At 36.7% G+C, this 20,174-nt stretch overlaps 1 protein-coding gene across 1 annotated transcript in view; it reads right to left on the bottom strand.

Annotated features, from left to right (window-relative positions):
• PHACTR2 (phosphatase and actin regulator 2) overlaps positions 1–20,174 on the bottom strand; it is a 164,402-nt gene that overhangs the window by 26,367 nt on the left and 117,861 nt on the right. Inside the window, 4 exon segments of the mRNA XM_044003499.1 lie at positions 2,100–2,122; positions 2,125–2,236; positions 6,586–6,647; positions 17,473–17,528. Of these exon segments, the coding sequence (XP_043859434.1) occupies positions 2,100–2,122; positions 2,125–2,236; positions 6,586–6,647; positions 17,473–17,528 (253 nt within the window).

Raw genomic sequence — 20,174 nt, 5'->3', positions numbered from 1 at the left:
TAGATTGTAAGCTTCTTGAGAGCAAGGACTGTTTTTTAAAAAATTTTATTTGCATACCTAGTGCTAAGCAAGGTGTCTGTCACATAGTAGATGATTAGTAAATGCTTAGTAGATGCTTAGTAAATGCTTGAAATTTCCTGATTTTATCAACTAACTACTGTGTCATTGGAATTTACTACATTGTTTCTGGCACAACTCGTAGACAACTTTTGTATATCTTCTGATTCTTTTAGTTTCAGCTTCTCATTTCTTTTTTTAAGACTGAATCTATGGGGCAGCTAGATGGCGCAGTGGATAGAGCACCGGCCCTGGAGTCAGGAGTACCTGAGTTCAAATCCGGCCTCAGACACTTAATACTTACTAGCTGTGTGACCCTGGGCAAGTCACTTAACCCAATTGCCTCACTTAAAAAAAAAAAAAAAGACTGAATCTATTATCTCTTTGGTTTGCCCAACCCTTATTTTCCAGATGAAAATGAGACTCAACTGAGTGAAGTCCCTTTGACCAGGTTATAATAGGTAGCAAGGAGCAGAGCTGGAAATTTTATCCTGGTCTTCTAGCTTGAAATTCCAGGCCTCTTTCCACTGCATGCTGGATTACACAGGAACATTGGAAATATCAAGAATAACTTGCATGACTACAAAGAAGGAGGGGCAGTCACATAATAAGCATATGGGATAAACTGATGAACAGATCAAGAGAGATAAACTGGCTTTGCAGCTTGCTACCTTTGTTACCATTTTACCCAGGCATCAGTTGTATCATCTGTAGAATGCAAAAGTTGAATTCCATTCAAGTTGTAAATCCAATTATCTTATTAGAAAGCATCATTCGAAGTAAAGAACTAAGAAATATGGCCTACGTCAGAGGAGGATTCATGGGAGAGCACTGACAAAATGGAAGGCATGAAGGCTTTACTATGTATGTCAGAACAAGGAACACTGATACCAGGGAGACCATGGATCATGAGAAACATACATGCTTATCTTGTAGATTCATACATTCGTTATATTTAAGAATGGAAGTAGTCCTTTACTGTTTCGATGTCTAGGAAACACTGAGATCAGGGTCCTGAAAACAAATGGCCAAAAAGAAGTACTTTTGGTGTAGTTGCTACAGTAATTAATTGACATCAGTGTTGCTAATCAATGAACCCTCTGTGTACGGCAGAATTTTTCAACATATTTAATCAGCAGTTTTCCTGTTGACAAATTTCTCTTTATTTCCCAGTATTATGGGTAGGATAATGTGTTGGTAACTCTAGTACAAATCTTTGCCCTTTAATCTTGAATGAAAGTAGGGTAAGTAATAAAGGAAAGTTGCATTTCTTTAGACACATTTAGAGATCCTTTGTAGGTGATTCAGTGGACTCTAGCTCACAAAGTTGATCTATTGGCCAAGAGACTATACCATGTCTCTGATGAATATCTATGATTAAAGATTATATACTATTGGTAAAATTCACTCACTCATGCTGTTCCAATGTCTACTGCTATTTTTGGTTGCAAAATATATACTTTGAGAAATTGTATAGGCCATTCAGAGCAAAAGGTGCTTTCCTAGTGAGCTGAAAGAACATACCAACTGCCCAAAGATCAATTTTACAGTCATAGATTAGTTTAAAACACTGGATGAATGTAGTTCCTTGGAAATTTTGATGATAAAGCCATAACACTACAGAAATTTTTATCAAATTTGGGCATATAAAAACAATTGGGGGCCATGGTATGAGAAGCAGATTGGACATAGGGGCCAGAGAAGCCAACTTTGAACACAGGAAGACCTGGATTGTAGAGAGGGTGGATGCCTACACTGATAAAGAGAATATGCTCATGGAAAAATAACCTATATCAATGAATTCTCAAGTCCAGTCCCTTTCCCTTGGACACTGTGGTCTTGGCAACTGCTGGTATGGAATTAAGAGTAGAGCTAGTATGGATTATAAATCCATAATACATACACAACCTGGGGAAAATGAGATTGATTGCCAGGGCAACAGATGACAGTTTTTTAGGAAAAATTTAAAGAGGATATGGAGGGATAGTTTGATATTTTCAAGGAAAAATAGATTCAGAGATAAATCTACTGGTTGCTCTTGCCTTATCTGCAGGTGTTAGTCTGGCCAGGGTTTGTCTGCTCGGCGGTCGTAGTCAGGAGAATCAGTGACCTCAACGTACTCATTAAACCGCAGAATTCTTCTCGCTTGTAGCTCTGCCACTGTTGGTCTCAAACTGAGCTATAAGAGAGGAAGAAATTAGGAGAGGTTCAGCAAAAGTGTACAGCCACAGGGCAATGATGTGTCTACAGAGAGCACTTCAGAGTTATTGTTAAACAGGTCACTTTTCAGGTATCAAGAAAGGAAAAAAAAAAAGGCAGTGCCTTGGGATTCTCTAACAAGAACCAGAAAGCAGCATGACCTAGTTTTTGAGTCTATAAAAATCATCATTGTAGATGAGTTAGAAAAATCTTCTGGTTACTGTCTATATTATGATTTTTTCTAAAATGCCCTGTTCTGTGAAGCCTCTGTCTTCACTGTCATTAGTGATACATGACATGCTAATAATGATCAGAAATAAGAAGGCTAGTTTAGGGACTAAACTCTTGGAATGAAAACATGAAAAATTTTAAAGAATCTAATATTTTGGAAATAAGGATCCAAGAAGTAGGGTACAACAGAGGGAGTAGTAGGGAGCCTGAAAACACTGGATATGTGATTCTGAGCAAGTCTTTTAACATTTGAACCTCAGTTTCCTCATCTGTAAAGTAAGGAGGTTAAAACAGATGATCTCTAGAGTCTCTTCGGGGGTTAACATGTTATAATATTTTGTCTATATTATCAGTTCCAAATGGATTGATTTTTTCTACCTGTAAAATTTTTAACCTTGATTATTATAAATCCATAATCCACACACAAACCTGGGGAAAAGAAATACCCAGCAAAGTTGTTACCCACTGCAAAACTTTTTATAGGATAAGGTTACCCTGGCTTCACCTATAATTTGTGCCTATTCTACCAGCACTAGCTGGACACTCTAGCAACTCTGCACTTATTAGGTGGAGCTAGAGTTAGGAGAATGTCACAGGAGAGAAGGAAAGAGCAGCTAGAGACTTGTTTAAAAGACAGTAATGGGGAGTTTCATACTTTTGTGAACACAGTTACTCAACCAGTTTTCTCCTTTGAGACACTGGTTCAACAAAATGATCACAATCTAATTTAAATTATGTTAATTGTACTCTATCTATCCACTCTTTAGTATAACAAAAGTTGCTAATTTTCTCTGGAATTTGCCAAACTTGAGGAAAGAGTAGAAATGACATTGACAAATTGGGAGAAATTGGCCTGTTCAAGTCTTAAAGGGACTTTACTACTAAAGTAATATATTCTAATATATGCTGAGTGTTTCTAAATTAAGAGTCATAACACTAATTTCAAACAGGAAGAACCAGGCATATTGCTGCTCCTTCATTTTTTATTATTTATTTATTTATTTATTTTTAGTGAGCAATTGGGGTTAAGTGACTTGCCCAGGGTCACACAGCTAGTAAGTGTTAAGTGTCTGAGGCCGGATTTGAACTCAGGTACTCCTGAATCCAGGGCCGGTGCTTTTATCCACTGTGCCACCTAGCTGCCCCTGCTCCTTCATTTTTATGAAGTCCTTGTCACAGCCTGAATTTATCTAAGATTACTGCAGTACATTTTTCTTGATGTATGGTGTAGTGGAAAGAAAGCCCAAACTGGGTCAAATCCTCTCTCTATTGCCTTCAATTTATGTGATTTTAGGCAAATCACCTAACCTCCCTGGGGTTCAGTCTCCTCATCTGTAAGATTATGGGCATTGGACTAGATCTGAGATGTCAAACATGCAGCTTGTATGGTAGAACCAGATGTAATCAGGAAATGTTTAACAAAACAAATAAAAATACAATTGAACATAGATAATGTTAATAAGTAGTTTTCTAAGTTAATTCATGGCCCATGGGGATCTTATGTACCATTTAATGGCCCCCATTTCTATTTGAGTTTGACACCACTGAAGTAGGTGACTTCTGAGCTCTGACTCTTATGATTTTATAGGCTAGAAGCAGTGAACTGATATTCTTCTAAGAAGGTATTATGATATAAGTACAACCACTGTCCTGGAAACTAGAGACCAGATTCCTATTACTAGTTGGACTATCCATATAACCTTAGGCAAGTGATTTAACATCCCTGGGTAATTCATGGTTAAGTCATCTATAAAATTAAGGGATCAGATTTATTTTTTGGTAGAAGGTAGTGACCCAATCCCTTCAGTGGGGCTCTGTGATGGTACCAAATATGGGTATGATATTTATAAGTGGCTGCTACCATCAATAATTCATTCCTCATTATCTTATCTGCCCAGCTGGTGACAAAAGAAAGGGATCAGTCATCAAAGTGTCCCTAAGGGGCATCTCTAGAGACTCTGGTAGCCAGCAGTGTCCTTTTTCAGACAAGGAACTAGCTCTATTTCAACTTTTTTTTCCTTTGATTTATAATCCATTGAGAAAGTGTTTAGTAAATACATGGTTTTTAGTGATAAAATCATCTTAAAGTACAGTTGCAGCACCATTTTCATCAGAAGGATTTATTTCTCTGTAAAATTAATAAAGAATGATAAAGTTCTTGGGGCCCCACTCAATGATGGAAAAGTTCAAAGGATAGTGATCACAAATATAATACAAATTGTTTAACCAAGGACTTAGATTTAGGAACACCTAAATTCTAATCCCACTACAGGCACTTATAACTATGTGACCAAAGGCAAGTCACTTAATCTGTTAGTGCCAGTTTCCTCATCTATGAAATGGGGATATTAAATAATACCTACCTCACAGGGTTATTGTGAAGATAAAATGAGAAAACATCTGTGAAGTGCTACATAATACTAAAGGTGTGATATAAACGCTACATGTTCTTGTCATTATTGTTTTGATGATGATAATAATGTAATTATTTATAATGTAATATACAGATACCAAAAATATACATATAAAATATATATGATTTACTTTGAAAATATTTCTATTTTTCTGTTTACAGAAAAATTGGTTTTTAATCACAATCCTATTTTTATAAATTAGTGCAGAGGTTCTCAATTTGTGGTCTGGTGACCCCTTGGGTGGGAGGAGTTCTTTTAGGAGGTTCATGAGGTAAAAAGTATTTTCATAATAAATAATTTCCAAATAGATTTATACCAAAATTTCTAACTAGTCTACTGATAGATATAGCCTACATAAACGAAAGTACTTTGAGGTATTCTTAATAATTTTTTTTTTAGAGTACAAAGGGGTCCTGAGACCAAAAAGTACGAGAACTGCTGCATTAGAGATAACAAGTGCCTGAGCTCCAGGAGATAATTTTTCTTTTTTGGTTATTTTGGGAATACACTTTACCAGGGAAAACAGATTAGCTAGATCATGCAGTAGAAAAGATCACAGGACCATCAACTAAAATCTGCAAAGGTCCTCAGTGGCCATGAAGTTCAACCCCTTCACTTTACAGATGAGGAAACTGAGGCATAAAGTGGCTAAGTATCTTGTCCGGATTATGCAGCTACTAAATGTCTATGGCAGGATTTGAACCCAGGCTTTCCTAACTCAAAATGTAGTGCTCTATTCACTATATACCATGATTCACTCACATCTTCTATCAATGGTCTTGCAATCCCAAGAATCCAAATGTTTACATAAAATTCTACTTTGGTTCTATGGAAAAGCAAAGTTATTTTTAAAGCCCATTAAAGGGGGGCAGCTAGGTGGCACAGTGGATAAAGCACTGGCCCTGGATTCAGGAGTACCTGAGTTCAAATCTGGCCTCAGACACTTAAAGAACTTACTAGCTGTGTGACCCTGGGCAAGTTACTTAACCCCCATTGCCCCACAAAAAAAAAAGAAAAAAAAGAAAAAGAAAAAGGTAAAGCCCATTAAAAACATTTTCTTGCATAAACATACCAAGTAACTAAATATAAAATTAACAGAAAACACTTTGTTTTGTGGATAGATATAGGTATGTATATATGGGTGGGGGTATGTGAGCATATGTGTAGATCCTCATAAACACAGAACGATCTTAGCATGTCATCTAAATAAATATTGGGAACGTTTAGATAGAATCCTCTTAGTGACATATGTGAATAAAAGAAATAGCTATTCTCAGCAATACAATGATCCAAGACAATCCCAAAGGACTAAGGATGAAGCATACTATCTGCCTCTAGAGAAAGAATTGATATTGACTGAAGACAAACTGAAGTATGCTATTTTTAATTTTCTTTCATTCTTTTTTAAAATTCAAGTCTTCTTGGACAAAATGACTAACATAGAAATGTTTTACATGATTTCACACGTATAACCTATCTCTGATGGCTTACCATCTTAGGGAGGGGAAGGGGAGGGATAGACTTTGGAGCTCAAAACTTTAAAAATAGTTTAAAAAAAGTTTTAACATGTAAGTGGGGGAAAATGAAATATATATAAAAAAGGAAGTAGGGAGCTAAGTGGTAAGGAGGGACATGACATGAACACACAAAGACATAAAGGCATGTACTGTAACATGTCTATCACCTTTCTGCTGAGTCTGCGTTTCAGTTCCATTTTTGCTTCTTGTTCTTCTTCTTCGTTTTTTTCTGTTTATTGGTATAAAAAGAGTTAAGGTGTGACTATTTAGGTTTAACAGATGATACTGGGGTAAGAAAAGCAGATGAGAGCATCATTACTTCAACCCTGAAAAATGACCCCACATTTCAAAAGAAAAAAAAGAATATATTTCTTTAGAGGGGAACTTTACCAAGCAATGTGAGAGGATGGAACTTCATCAAGTGGTATAAATAAAAAGTATTTTGTACATAATTACAAATGATGAAGGTGTGTCTGTTTATAATCAAAACAACACAACCCAGGAAAACTATGATCTTGAATTAAACCACCTAAAGGGAGGCAAACTTGTTTAATTAATGAATGGTCACAATGAAAATTTCTTCTTTAGTGGATAGAGTGCTGGATTTGGAATCAGGAAGAAAGACAGAAGTTCAAATCCAGCCTCATATACTTGCTAGCTCTGTGACCCTGGGAAAATAATTTAAACCTCTGTCTTGCTCGGTTCCTTTATCTGCAAAATGACAATAATAGCACATACATGCCATAGTTATTGTAAGAATCAAATGACATTTATAAAACCCGTTGCAAACCATAGAGTACAATATAAATGCTAGCTCTTAATATTATTATTATTTTTTTGTTTGTTTTTTTGTTTTTCGGTAAGGGCAATGGGGTTAAGTGACTTGCCCAGGGTCACACAGCTAGTAAGTGTTAAGTGTCTGAGGCCGGATTTGAACCCAGGTACTCCTGAATCCAGGGCCGGTGCTCCATCCACTGCGCCACCTAGCTGCCCCTAATATTATTATTATTATTGGGAGGCAGCTAGGTGGTGCAGTACATAAAGCACCGGCCTTGGATTCAGGAAGACCTGAGTTCAAATCCGGCCTCAGACACTTAACATTTACTAGGTGTGTGACCCTGGGCAAGTCACTTAACCCCCATTGCCCTACCAAAAAAAAATTATTATTATTATTGCCCGAATTCTTTTCTGTGCTTTATTATTTTAGCTTAAGGTTATTTTGCTGAGTGAGAATTCTTAAGACAGCCATCTTGAAGTATTTTAAGGGAAGTGAGATTAGACTTGCTTTGTTTGGTCTCCAGATATTAGAACCAGAAGCAATGAATGGGATGAAGCCTAGAGGCAGATTTGGACTTGATATCAGGATAAACTTTCTAATAATTAAAGTTATCTAAAAAGTGTTTCAGAAGGTAATAGGTTTTTCCACAGTAGAGGTCTTCAAGAAAAGGATGAATGATGATTTGTCAGAGTTATTATACATATGTGGGTTGCAATAGAAGGCCTCTTAAGTCCCTTCCAAATCTGAAATGATGGAATTCTAAATTTAAACAAATCATTAAGAAATATGTCAAGGTTTTTGTTGTTATTGTTATCGTTGTTTAAAAAGAACTCTTTGTTTTGCCTCAGTTTTACTAATTTTGGTTTGAAAAGGATAAGCTATATTCCAACTATATCAAATTGATTATTTCTATTTAATAATTATTCCTATTTCTGCTCTTCTTAACTTCCTGTAGTTGTCTTAAACAATCATGAGGCAGATAAACTAAGAAAAGGTGGTGGTGTTGGAGGTTTTTTTTTGGGGGGGGGGTGAGGAAGGGCTTATTTGTAGTAAATCTAATATGACTTTTAAGAAAAAAGTATCAGCTTATAAAAGAAAGCTTATTCTTGGGTCCAACCCAAATAGGATAATCCTAAAACAAACACATAAATAGAACTGGCTAAATTTCAGATGTACATTTGAACTAAGTCCTCATTCAAACCAAACTCTATTTGTTGTTTTCAGTCCCAAACCAGAATATAACCAATTCTGATATTTTCAAAGGAGAAAAGATCTCAAAAGGTGGGTGAGCCATTACATGTAAACTTGTGATTTTCACTTTATACTGAGTTTTTTCTTCTTCTCCCAGGCCTTTTCCAATTAAAGGCACATCAACTATCATAGTCTATTTACTTGCAAAACTACAATCTGCCTTTTAAAAATATGTGGTCAGATTTGTAGAATTATTGGAAAAAAAATTTCTATAATTTGGGGGGAAAGGGCAATCTTATAGAACTCCATGATTTATCATTTGATAAGTAATTTTGATCATTGCTTGATTACTGCCTTCACTATTTCATAGCAATTTCTAATACATGAAAATAACTTTTAGTTGATAATTCAGAGATCTTGAGTTGGAAGGTAGCTCAGAGGTATCAAGTCCAACTTCAAGTCCTCTGACTCCAGCATCAGTGCTTTTTCCACTGGAAAACAGGTGGCCTGATTTCATGATGGTAAATGACCAGCAGATGTGAAAAAGGATTAGCATTTAGGAATTGCTGCTAGAATTATAGCCCACAAAAGAGCTAGAAAACACCACATAATTATACACACATTGTGTTCCTATTCCTCCTCCTCCTCTTATTATGATTATTACACTGGGGTTGGGCCCATGAATAAGTTTTTTTCTGTGAGATGTGATACTTTTTGTTTCAAATCAAATTTGATCTACAATCTGCCCCCCCCCAATGTACACCAGCAAAACCAAAGCAAGTTTGCAACTTTTCTTAGTACAATGTCTTCCTTGTCACTTTTTAAAGCTTTACAGTTATTATGACTCTGGGAAAAATTTGAGTATCAGAAAGAACAATTTAGAACCTTGAAAATCTCCCAATTATGAGCTTATTCATTTGTATCAAAAACCATCAGAACATCCTATACATTTTCCATTCTTAATAATAAAATAGGCAAGCTATAGCCTAATAGTTAATGGAAACTTTGCATTTATTTTTTCCTTTTTTTTACTAGGAAATAATGACTAAAAGGCCTTAAGATATATGTGACTAAACAAAGCTCAAAACTCATTGCTTACTTAATATGCCAGGTTCATTATTATTATTTCTTATTTAATATTTAGAGTTTTAACTTATTTCTGTAAAAAATGTTAGTTAAAGGGAGGGCAAATGCTTCTGGATGATGTACTTTACTCAGATAAAATTATTTCAAATAGAAATTATTACTGGATGAAAAAAAATACATTCAGTAGCCCATATGAGGCCAAACACCTTTGATAAAAGGTTAAATTTCTTCTTATGGAAACACTTATGGGTCATATTTCTTATTCCACTAAATTAAAATAACCTATTCTGAAATGATCTTGTTTTTAAAAAAATGTTCTTAGTAAAAACAACCACCTTGGGGCAGCTAGAGAGCATTGTCCCTGGAGTCAGGAGTACCTGAATTCAAATCTGGCCTCAGACACTTAACACTTACTGGCTGTGTGACCCTGGGCAAGTCACTTAACCCCAATTGCCTCACCAAAAAACAAACAAACAAAACCCAACCACCCTACTAGGACAAACTGAGGTCTATGAGGTAATGGTAAATGAGAATCAATTAAAGAAACTGGGCATGTTCAGTATAGAAAAAAGAATACTTAGGAGAGATATGATAGAGTCCTTCAAGTTTCCAAAGGTTTGTCAATGCAGAGGATGGTTTAGACTTAATCTGTTTCTCCCTGAAAGCAAATCTAGAGACAATGGGTGGAAGGTGTAAAGATGCAAGTTTAGGGTCAATAAAAGAAAAATCTTCCTAGCAATTATAACTAAGCAAAAGCAGAATGCACTTCCACAAGAAGTAGCTTCCCTATTCTTGAATGTCTTCAAGCAGAAGCTATATTATATATTGGGTATAATCTAGTGGATATTCCTTTCATATATGGGTTATACTAGATAGCTAGCTTTCTTCTAATTCTTGAATTGTATGATTTTGTATAAAATCTCTGATGAAAATGGCATAAGGGAAAAATAGTTTAAGTTTGTGTTCAGTTTTTTTTTTTTAGTTGTATCCAATTCATTGTGACCCCATATGAGGTTTTCCCAGCAAAGATGCTGAAGTACTTTGCCATTTCCTTCTCCAGTTCATTTTAGAGATGAGGAAACTGAGACAAACAGGGTTAAGAGATTTGCCCAGGTTATACAGCTAGCAAGTGTCTGAGGCCATGTTTGAACTCAGGAGGGTGTCTTCCTATCTCCAGGACTGGCACTCTATGCACCATGGCGCCACCTGGCTGGCCTAGATCCAATAAGAGTCTAGAACAGTGGTGGCAAACTCTGCAGGCCACATATTGGAAAACACATATTAAGGTTATCTAGATTCTATTGAATTTGTAATTGTTTAACAATTACCCCAATCATATTTTAATCTGCTTAAATTAAGTAGCACTGGGGAGTAGGCCATGAGTCTGATACCTTTGACCAAGAAGATCAGCTATTTGTTGCTACTGGAAATGATAACAACAGGAAGAGGTAGCTGTGGCTTACTAGAGAACCCAAGACAACTTAGGTCCCCATCCCATCTCTGACATATGTATGTCATATTGTATGACCCTGGGCAGATCATTTAATTTCTCAGTAACCCAGGCAACTCACTGAGATCATAATTTGTAGAACCAGTAGTAATATGCATTGATGGAAGGAGTTCTTAGTGGGGATGAAATCCCTCCTGTCTCTTTCCAGTAAAAATAGGACCTTCCACCCTCAAGCACTGTGAATATGAATAAATTCTTTTTGCCAAAGTGGCTTATAAATTTACTTTACAGTAAGGAATAGAGTTAATTGTCAAAGATAAAGTAAAAGTTAGTTAACTACCCCCCTCATATACTCCCAAGCCACCAAACCTAGGTAAATAAAACAAAATCAGTTTTGAATAGAAAAAACCAAAAATCACTATGACTGTAAAGAGAATCTGTTAATTATCCAAATCTTTCATCCAAATTATACAACCTGTGGTGATTGCTGATCTTCAGTGAGGCAATTGCAGTAACCATGTGACTCATTTAGACGCTTTAGCTAAACACAGCTGAATCATCTGAAAATTATCATTTGTCATCAGAAACTGATTTTTGTATATTTGTAGAAATCTACTTCTAAGAGGAGTGGAGGAAACAGAATAGGGAAGGAAAAAACATTAACTGGCTTGTTTGAACCTTGCCCTAATAAGGTATTAAGCCATACAAAAACACTTTTTGCAAAAAGTTAGTTTTAATTCTTAAAATTTATTTTAAAAAATTATTTTCTAGTGCCCCTTCCTTCCTTCCTTCTTTCCTTCCTTCCTTCCTTCCTTCCTTCCTTCCTTCCTTCCTTCCTTCCTTCCTTCCTTCCTTCCTTCCTTCCTTCTTTCTTTCTTTCTTTCTTTCTTTCTTTCTTTCTTTCTTTCTTTCTTTCTTTCTTTCTTTCTTTCTCACTTGATTTCTTCCAGATGGCTCATACTTTAATTTCCTAGCAAGGCTATTCCTTTATTAACAAGGACAGAAACTTTCGACATCCATCACGAATAATTCAGAAGACAGTTTTATGAAAAAGATGGTGACAAACCCTGTGAACAGTGACTTACTACCAAGAGATATAGACATCATGGGAACTGTCCTCCATAGCAGACACGATACATTTGGTCCAAAAGCTGTAGGCACTTAAGGAAACCTCCCTAGCAAGTTAGTTTTACTTGTGGTATTTTGTGGAGGAGACTAAGGCAGAAAGGGGTTAAGTGCCAATCTGTAATTCCACTGGTATAGAGAACTCCTAGGTAAAGAAACCTTTGCCAATAAAGGTCAGCACCTTCTCTGCAATTTATAATATTTGAGAATTGGATGCAACACTGACAGATTAAGTGTTTTGCTCAGGGTCACACGGATACTATGTCCCAGAGGAAGGACTTGAATCTGGGTCCTCCTAGATTTGAGACCACTCTCTACTTATTATGCCACACTACCCCAGAAGCTTGATGAATTTGTTCTAAGGATATCAGCAGAGGAATGCCATGATCTTTAGTTATTAATTTAACAGGCCAGAAATAGTCAAAAGAGGTTTTTCTTTGTGGAAAAAAAAATACACAAGATTTCAATGGCCTAGTAATTTTTTTTTTCTTCATTTGAAATGAAAAGTTCCATTTGCATTCCTTGCAGCATGGCGTTGGAAAGAAGAGATTGATTCGAACAGTTTCTGGGATACAAAACACACAAAAAAAGGACCTCACAGTTGTAATCCTTTAAAATTACTTAAGTTGCCACTGCAACAAAATAGAGACTTAGGTACCCCCATCACACCATGAAAAGGTGAATAAAATATAAATAAAAAGCTTAAAATCATCTTAGGATACAGCTTCTCAAGCTGCAGCCCATCTTTTCTACTTTGTTTTGAGGTTCCTGGTCACTTGAGTCTGTGAAGCTTGCAAAGTTCATAACTGTTCTGGACAAGATTCAAGTACATAAACCTCAGGAAAGCTACCTTCTGGATGTCTTTGAAATAAATGATGATATAATAATGAGGGATAATATTTGGGATTATAAGGGGTTATGACTCCTACTGTATGCTTACCACTCATCTTCAAAATGGCATTTGAAGAGCTGATTGGCTTTGCTAAAGAGCTTTTTCAGTTTGGGAATGTCGGAAGAAATAGCTACAATGAGTCTCTTTACTCTCATTTTAGACATTCTTGTAATAGTCAACAATAGTCTTAGAGAATTGCCTAGAGTGCTGAGATGGTAAGTGATTTGCCCAAGGTTACACAGCCAGTATGTGTCAGAAGTGGAATTTGAACCATGATCTGTGTCCCTGGTTATAAAATCTGCTCTCTCTATTCATTATACCACACTGCTTCCTTTCATAATTTCATGTATCGTCCTTGCATCATTTCATTTTGTTTCCTTTGGCCTTTCTGACAAGACATTTGGAAAAATATATTAAAATAAAGGACTTGAGTTCTTATTTTTACCTATAAGAAACACTAAAAATGTAAAAGATTTTGTGATCTCTATGTGTTTCTTTAACCTTTGCAGTTTTTCTCCTCCATTAGTACTGATTATGGGATTTTGTTGTTGTTATTTCGTTGTTAAACTTGTGCCTGAGTCTTTGTGACACCATTTGAGGTTTTCTTGGCAAAGATATTAGAGTGGTTTACTATTTCCTTCTCCAGCTCATTTTACAGATGAGGAAACTGAGGCTAACAGAGTTAGTGACTTGCCCCGTGGTCACACAGCTGGTTAAGTGTCTGAGGCTATTTTTGAACTTATGAAGATGAATCTTTGTAACTCCAGGTCTGGCACTCTATCCAGTGTGCCACCTAGCTGTCCTTCTTGTCAATGAACAGGTCTCATCTTTCCTAACTTTTTTTTTTTTTTTGATGAGGCAATTGGGGTTAAGTGACTTGCCCAGGGTCACACAGCTAGTAAGTGTTAAGTGTCTGAGGCTGGATTTGAACTCAGGTCCTCTGAATCCAGGGCTGGTGCTCTATCCACTGCGCCACCTAGCTGCTCCATCTTTCCTAACTCTTAACAGAATAGAAGGAGCAAATTGGAAGTGAGAGGGAAAAGAGGGTCCCAGATCAGAGAACACTGAGCATCAATAAAATGATTACTGGCAGCATCACAAAGGAGGTCATATAATAGATATAAAAAATAGGCACATGCATATAAACTGCATAATCTGGGACCAATGGCAGTAAGGGGAAACACTTGAACAAACCTCAGTAGTTTTGGAGGGTATCACTATGCCATGATAACTAATGTTCATTATGCTAGTCATCAAGAACAAGAAAAATTATGTATATTTATATACTCTATATCAGAAGGTGGGGAATATGTAATTATATCTTAGATTTCCTTAAAGTGATTTAAATTTAATAATCAAGTTTTTGCACTTGAAGTAAGGTTAAGTGGAAATATCTCACTCCCTAATCCCACTGAATAAAAGGCTGTGTGACCTTGAACCAAGCCTAGATAAACATCTACAGCAATTCTGACAGAAACTAAGTAAAAAGTCATATAGTGTATAACCTTAGAAATCTTATCATGAAATAAAAATCCTATTGTCTGGAGTTAAGCTCTTTACATTTGTTAGAATCTGATGACTCCACTAGAGGACTGATATGCTGTGATCATTAGTGGAACTGGTCAAAACATTTATTGGCTGGTGAAACCTATTTCCCAGGATACCAAGCATAGGTGACCCAGTTAAAACAGTCTTTCCTTGGAAGATAATTTACAATAACAATTAGTATTGTACATGGTCATTGGGCTAAGTAGGACTTTCCAGGCTGCTACTTTGTACCAGGGCAAGGCCAGGGAACCTGGACAGATTTAATAGGCTCACAAATCACGGAAATACAATGGGGGCTTTGGCACATTCTCTTGTTGACCAACTGAAATAATAAATGTCAGAAATGATTCTCTAGACTCTCTTTTCATTTTCCCTACAGCATTATTTCTAGAAACTATAGGTTATTAATGTCTCTCCTGCCATGCTTGAAAACAATTCTTTGGATCCAGAATAAACAACATACTTAGATGACTTTAAAGAAGGAAATTAGGAGAAGGTTGGTAGCAAACTCAAACCCTAATTAGGAAATTACTCCCTTCCTCTGACATCCAGGAAATTATGGCATATCAAAGGCAGTATAACAAGGGAACAGCTGTATTATAAGACTGTCGCCACAGCTGAGGAAGGTGCAGTGCATGAGAATATGCAATAGAACATATGAATATTCACAAACAATGAAACTAATGAGGGGGGAGAGAGAGAAAGAGAGAGAGAGAGAGAGAGAGAGAGAGAGAGAGAGAGAGAGAGAGAGAGAGAGAGAGAGAGAAAGGGAGATAGGATTGTCTGCCATGGTAAGGGCCTTCCCATGACCATCTTCTTTCTATTTCTTTAGCATCCTTTAAGTGATGTGGGAGTCAATTCAACTAGACATACTTCCTGTCTTATAGGAACTTCCAATCTTTGACCTTATTTAAATGTTAGTCAGGATTAGATCCTGTCTCATGTCCTCCTTAGGGGGGGGAAAATGAACTATAATCCTTTAGAAATAATTTTTTTTCTTTTCTATTTCCCCCCGTTTCTGAAACTAGCTCTTGTACACAGTAATGGAGAGTTGATTTTCATGAACAATGTTGTATTCTATGCCAAATAGAAAAGAGTTCTTCTCCCTGCCCTCCACCTTAAAAAATAAGGAATAACATGCAAAAAATACAAGAGAATGAATAAAGGACACCCATTCTCATGATTTATATATGTTTGTTGGTTAGTCACACTAATGCTAGCTGTGAAGTAAATATACTGGGAAATGGCACTGGAAAGAAGACATCTCATATTGGAGAGTAGTTTAGCCAACATAACTCTTAAACCCCATGTCTGAAGGGATTTTTCCACAATGCCAGTGATTCATTACCATTAAAGTGACAATCAGGCAGTTTGCCCATCTCAGCTCTTTGAAATTTCACATGCTACAAAACCTTTGGAAAAGTCAGTTAATGAAATGCAAAATGAGGGGGCAGCTAGGTGTCTCAGTGGATAAAGCACTGGCCCTGGATTCGGGAGGACCTGAGTTCAAATCTGGCCTCAGACACTTGATACTTATAGCTGTGTGACCCTGGGCAAGTCATTTAACCCTCACTGCCCTGCCAGAAAAAAAAATAAATATAATAAATTTTTTTTTTTTAGAAATGCAAAATGTAACTAGAATGGGAATAATCCATTAAAACATTTCCACTGCAGGGGCAGCTAGATGGTGCAGTAGATAGAACACTGGCCCTGGAGTCAGGAGGACCTGAGTCCAAATCCAGCCTTAGATGCTTGACACTTACTAGTTGTGTGACCCTGGGCAAGTCACTTAACCCCAAATGCCTCACCAAAAAAAAAAAATGTCCACTGTAGAGCTCACTACTATTGATCTAACTCTGCTGATCTAATATGGTAGAATGAAAAGTGCTTCTCTACTATTTTTACATCCCCCCCCCCACACAGAAAATAAATAAACACTGATATCAACACACTACTCCAATGTGGAGAAAAATGGCCCCCAAAGAAAGGGTAAAGTAAATAAGAGGAGTACCAAGTTCTGAGAAATCATGAACATTCCTCCAGGGAAACAGAGAAATCATTAAAAAAGGGAAGAAAGAATTGCTTTCATCATTATTCAAACTAAACCTAATTATTTGTTTGAAAAATTTGTTTCAGTGTAACAAACTATACCATTAACTACGATACAGAAAGGTATAATTTGTTTGACTTTTTTTTTAAAGATAGGATATCTTTCTATTTTTATTTTTTGGAGAAGTCAATCAATTTTGACTTATGGGGAGGTTCAGTGAGCAAGAATACATAGCCATATATTTAATTATTTTTGGATAAATGAGTCATGGGTTATGGTAAAAGCCTGAAATTCACTCTGTAGCAGAGAAGGCCTTATTTTTATAATGTGAAATACAAATAGCAAGAAATATAAATTGGGTTACATAAGGAAAATGAGGCAGTGTAACTTGATAGATGTCTGGGCTTAGAGTCAAGAAGACCTAGGTTCAAATCCTGCCTATAACACTTCTTAACTTTGTGTCCATCAACAAGTGAGAGAGACACCATAGCATGGTCAAAAGAGTGAGGCATTTACAATCAAAGAATCTGGGTTTGAATTCCAATTCCCACACTTACTGCGTTTATGACTTTGAGCAATTCATTTACCTCTCTACTCTCAGTTTTCTCATGCAAAAAATAAGGGGATTGGACTTGAAGGCTTCCTTCCAAAGTCTCTTCTAGCTTGAAATTTATTTTCTTATGATATACGATTTATCTACTCAGGAAGAGATGTGTTGTGATCTGTGTTGATGAAGAAGGGAGTTCTCATGCTAGGAGTTCTCTATATGTGAATTAAATTACAGATCCTTCTTTATTTGTGTATAAGGAATTGAATATTAATGATTCAAAAAAGCCATTTCATTGTTAATCAGTGATTTACAATTAAGATTTCCCATTGAGAAGGGGACACCCTTGGAGATTATGGAAGAAATTTAAGAACAAGGAATACTTACGTTTTAGGATATTTCTTTGCTCTAGCTCTTCACTCGTTGGCCTCTGGCTTAATCGCCTACAAAATTGAATATGCTAGAATTTATAAATAAGTACCCCTCATTTGTAGAAGTAAAATACAATGAAATAAAAATAAGTTATATATTTTAATGAAGATGTTTAAAATCCAGTGGGAAAAAATCTACCTACATTAGAAGACTCAAGCTATTAACCATTAGTTAATCAACAAGTATTTATTAAGTGTTTGCCATGTTACAGGCACTGTACTAGGCACAAATATAATGAATACCTTTATTCTCAAGGAATAGCTTATGTTCTAACAAGGCAGCAACAAGGATATAAAGATTACATATTATAAAACACACACACACACACACACACGCACACACATGTATATATAAAATAGCAAAGAGTAGTTGCCTGGGGGATTTTCTCTGGCTGTCCGCCATGCTTAGAATACCCTTCATCCTTATCTTTACCTACCAGTTTCCCTGGCTTCTTCAAGTCTCAAGTAACACCTGATCTTCTATAGGAAGCCTCTCCTAATCCCTCTTAATTCCGTTAACTCACCTCCTTTAATTATTTCCCATCTATCCTGCATATAAATTGCTTTGTTTGTATTTATTATATGTTGTCTCCCCCATTTGATTATGAGCCCCTTGAGGGCAGGAACTGTTGTTTGCCTCTTTTTATATGTTATATGTCCACTACTCAGCATACTGCCTGGCATATAGTAGGCACTTAATAAATGTTTCCTGACTGATTAACTGACTGGTGAGTGGGATCAATAACTTTAGAAGTAATTTTCTCACACCCATCATTTTCAGTATTTCACTCACTCCAGGGGTAGGGTCAGAAAGTGCAGCAAAACTTCTCTAATCCAGAAAGAGGCTTGTTAGTTCACTTAAAGAATCCTTCTGAGATCTTTCTTTCATGACCAAAATAAGAGGTTCTTAACATGGGGTCAACAGACACTTTATGAGTCCAGACCTAGGTTCTGACTTTGGCTCTGCTACCAACTTGCTGTGTGACCATGGGCAGGCCCCTCTTGTGACTTATTTTTCCCATCTGTAAAAATGGAAGGATTACACAAAGTATTTTTTAAGCTATGGTATTCAATTATTCTCATCTTGTTTTCTGTTCTTGGCCACCCTATCAGGGAAAAGGTACTAATGAGTGACAAGTAACCAACCTACAGGGAACCAGAAACAGGAAATAGAAAAGGAAAGACAAGGACATGGGTAATGTATGAAGTAGATTATCTTCAACAAAAGCCACCAGTGTGGGTTAAAAAAAAAAAAGATGCACCTAATGGGCTATTTCTAAACTCTGGGGGAAAGATCTTCCATCTCTCTTTTAAGATTTTCTTTTAGAAATTTATTCTGGGTTCAAGGAAGACATTCTTCTTCCTGAGTGGGCAGCCAATGAAAACCATCAGATCCTGACACTTTTATCCTTGGGCCAGACATAAGGGAGTCTTTAGAGGGGCCACATTTCCTCTTTGAGGATGCCTGCAAAAACACCTGGCCTCAGTTGTGCAACCCTGGGGTTACTCAGCAGTCACAAAGAGAATTTCTTGAATTCTGTGCAAGGAAATGAATTCCTCTTCACCTTCCAAACATTCATCACATAAATCCTGGAAGGTTACCTTTCATCTGTTTATAATATGCTTCTACTGACAGAGGACAGGGCGTGTAGGATTTTTCAGGGATCATGACTGTGCTAGGAAATAAGAACTATAGATTAATGACATCACTACCTCTGGGCTGTATATAGTGCCTCATTCCATAGGAACTCAGACACTCCAATGGCAGGAACGGGACATGATGCTTTGGGGTTAGGAAGGCCAGGACAGATAATTTCTTATATTTGAAATTAAAAGGAGAATTTAGATAAGCAGTATATGGTTATAGGCCTTGGACTAGAGCTAAGAGACTAGAACCCCACATCACCATGCTTATATAGCACACAGCATCTTAATGACCTGTAAGGACACTGAATGGCTTATATCAAAGTGCAATAATATTCTTTTAAGTGGTCATTCCCCCAAAATAACTAACTTCACAACACAGAATATTATCTAAAGTGCTTCAAAACTTTTGGAATTAATTTCTTCAATTTTCGATTATTCAGTTGTTTCAGTCGTACCCAACTCTCAATGACCCCATTTTGGGATTTTCTTGGTAAAGATGCTCTGGAGTGATTTGTCACTTCTTTCTCCAGTTCATTTTACAAATGAGTCATTTTTTTTTTTTTGCAGGGCAATGGGGGTTAAGTGACTTGCCCAGGGTCACACAGCTAGTAAGTGTCAAGTGTCTGAGGTTGGATTTGAACTGAGGTCCTCCTGAATCCAGGGCTGGGTGCTCTATCCCACTGTGCATCTAGCTGCCCCCAAATGAGTCATTTTTACAAACTGAGGCAAGCAGGGTCAACACAGCTATTAAGTATCAGAGGCCACATTTGAACTCAGGAAGATTCCAAGCCTGTCCACTCTATCCCACTGTGCCACCTAGCTGCCCTCATTTCTTCAATAAAGTGAATTTAAGGGGGCAGCTAGGTGGTACTGTGGATAAAGCACAAGCCCTGAATTCAGGAGGACCTGAGTTCAAATTCAGCCTCAGGACACATGATACTTACTAGCTATGTGACCCTGGGCAAGTCACTTAACCCTCATTGTCCCGCCAAAAAAAAAAAACACAACAAA

The sequence above is a fragment of the Dromiciops gliroides genome, chromosome 4, assembly GCF_019393635.1.
Source record: "Dromiciops gliroides isolate mDroGli1 chromosome 4, mDroGli1.pri, whole genome shotgun sequence".
In the NCBI taxonomy this organism is placed as follows: domain Eukaryota; kingdom Metazoa; phylum Chordata; class Mammalia; order Microbiotheria; family Microbiotheriidae; genus Dromiciops; species Dromiciops gliroides.
The sequence above is the reverse complement of the archived record's forward strand: the minus strand, read 5'-3'. Positions and strand labels throughout refer to the sequence as shown.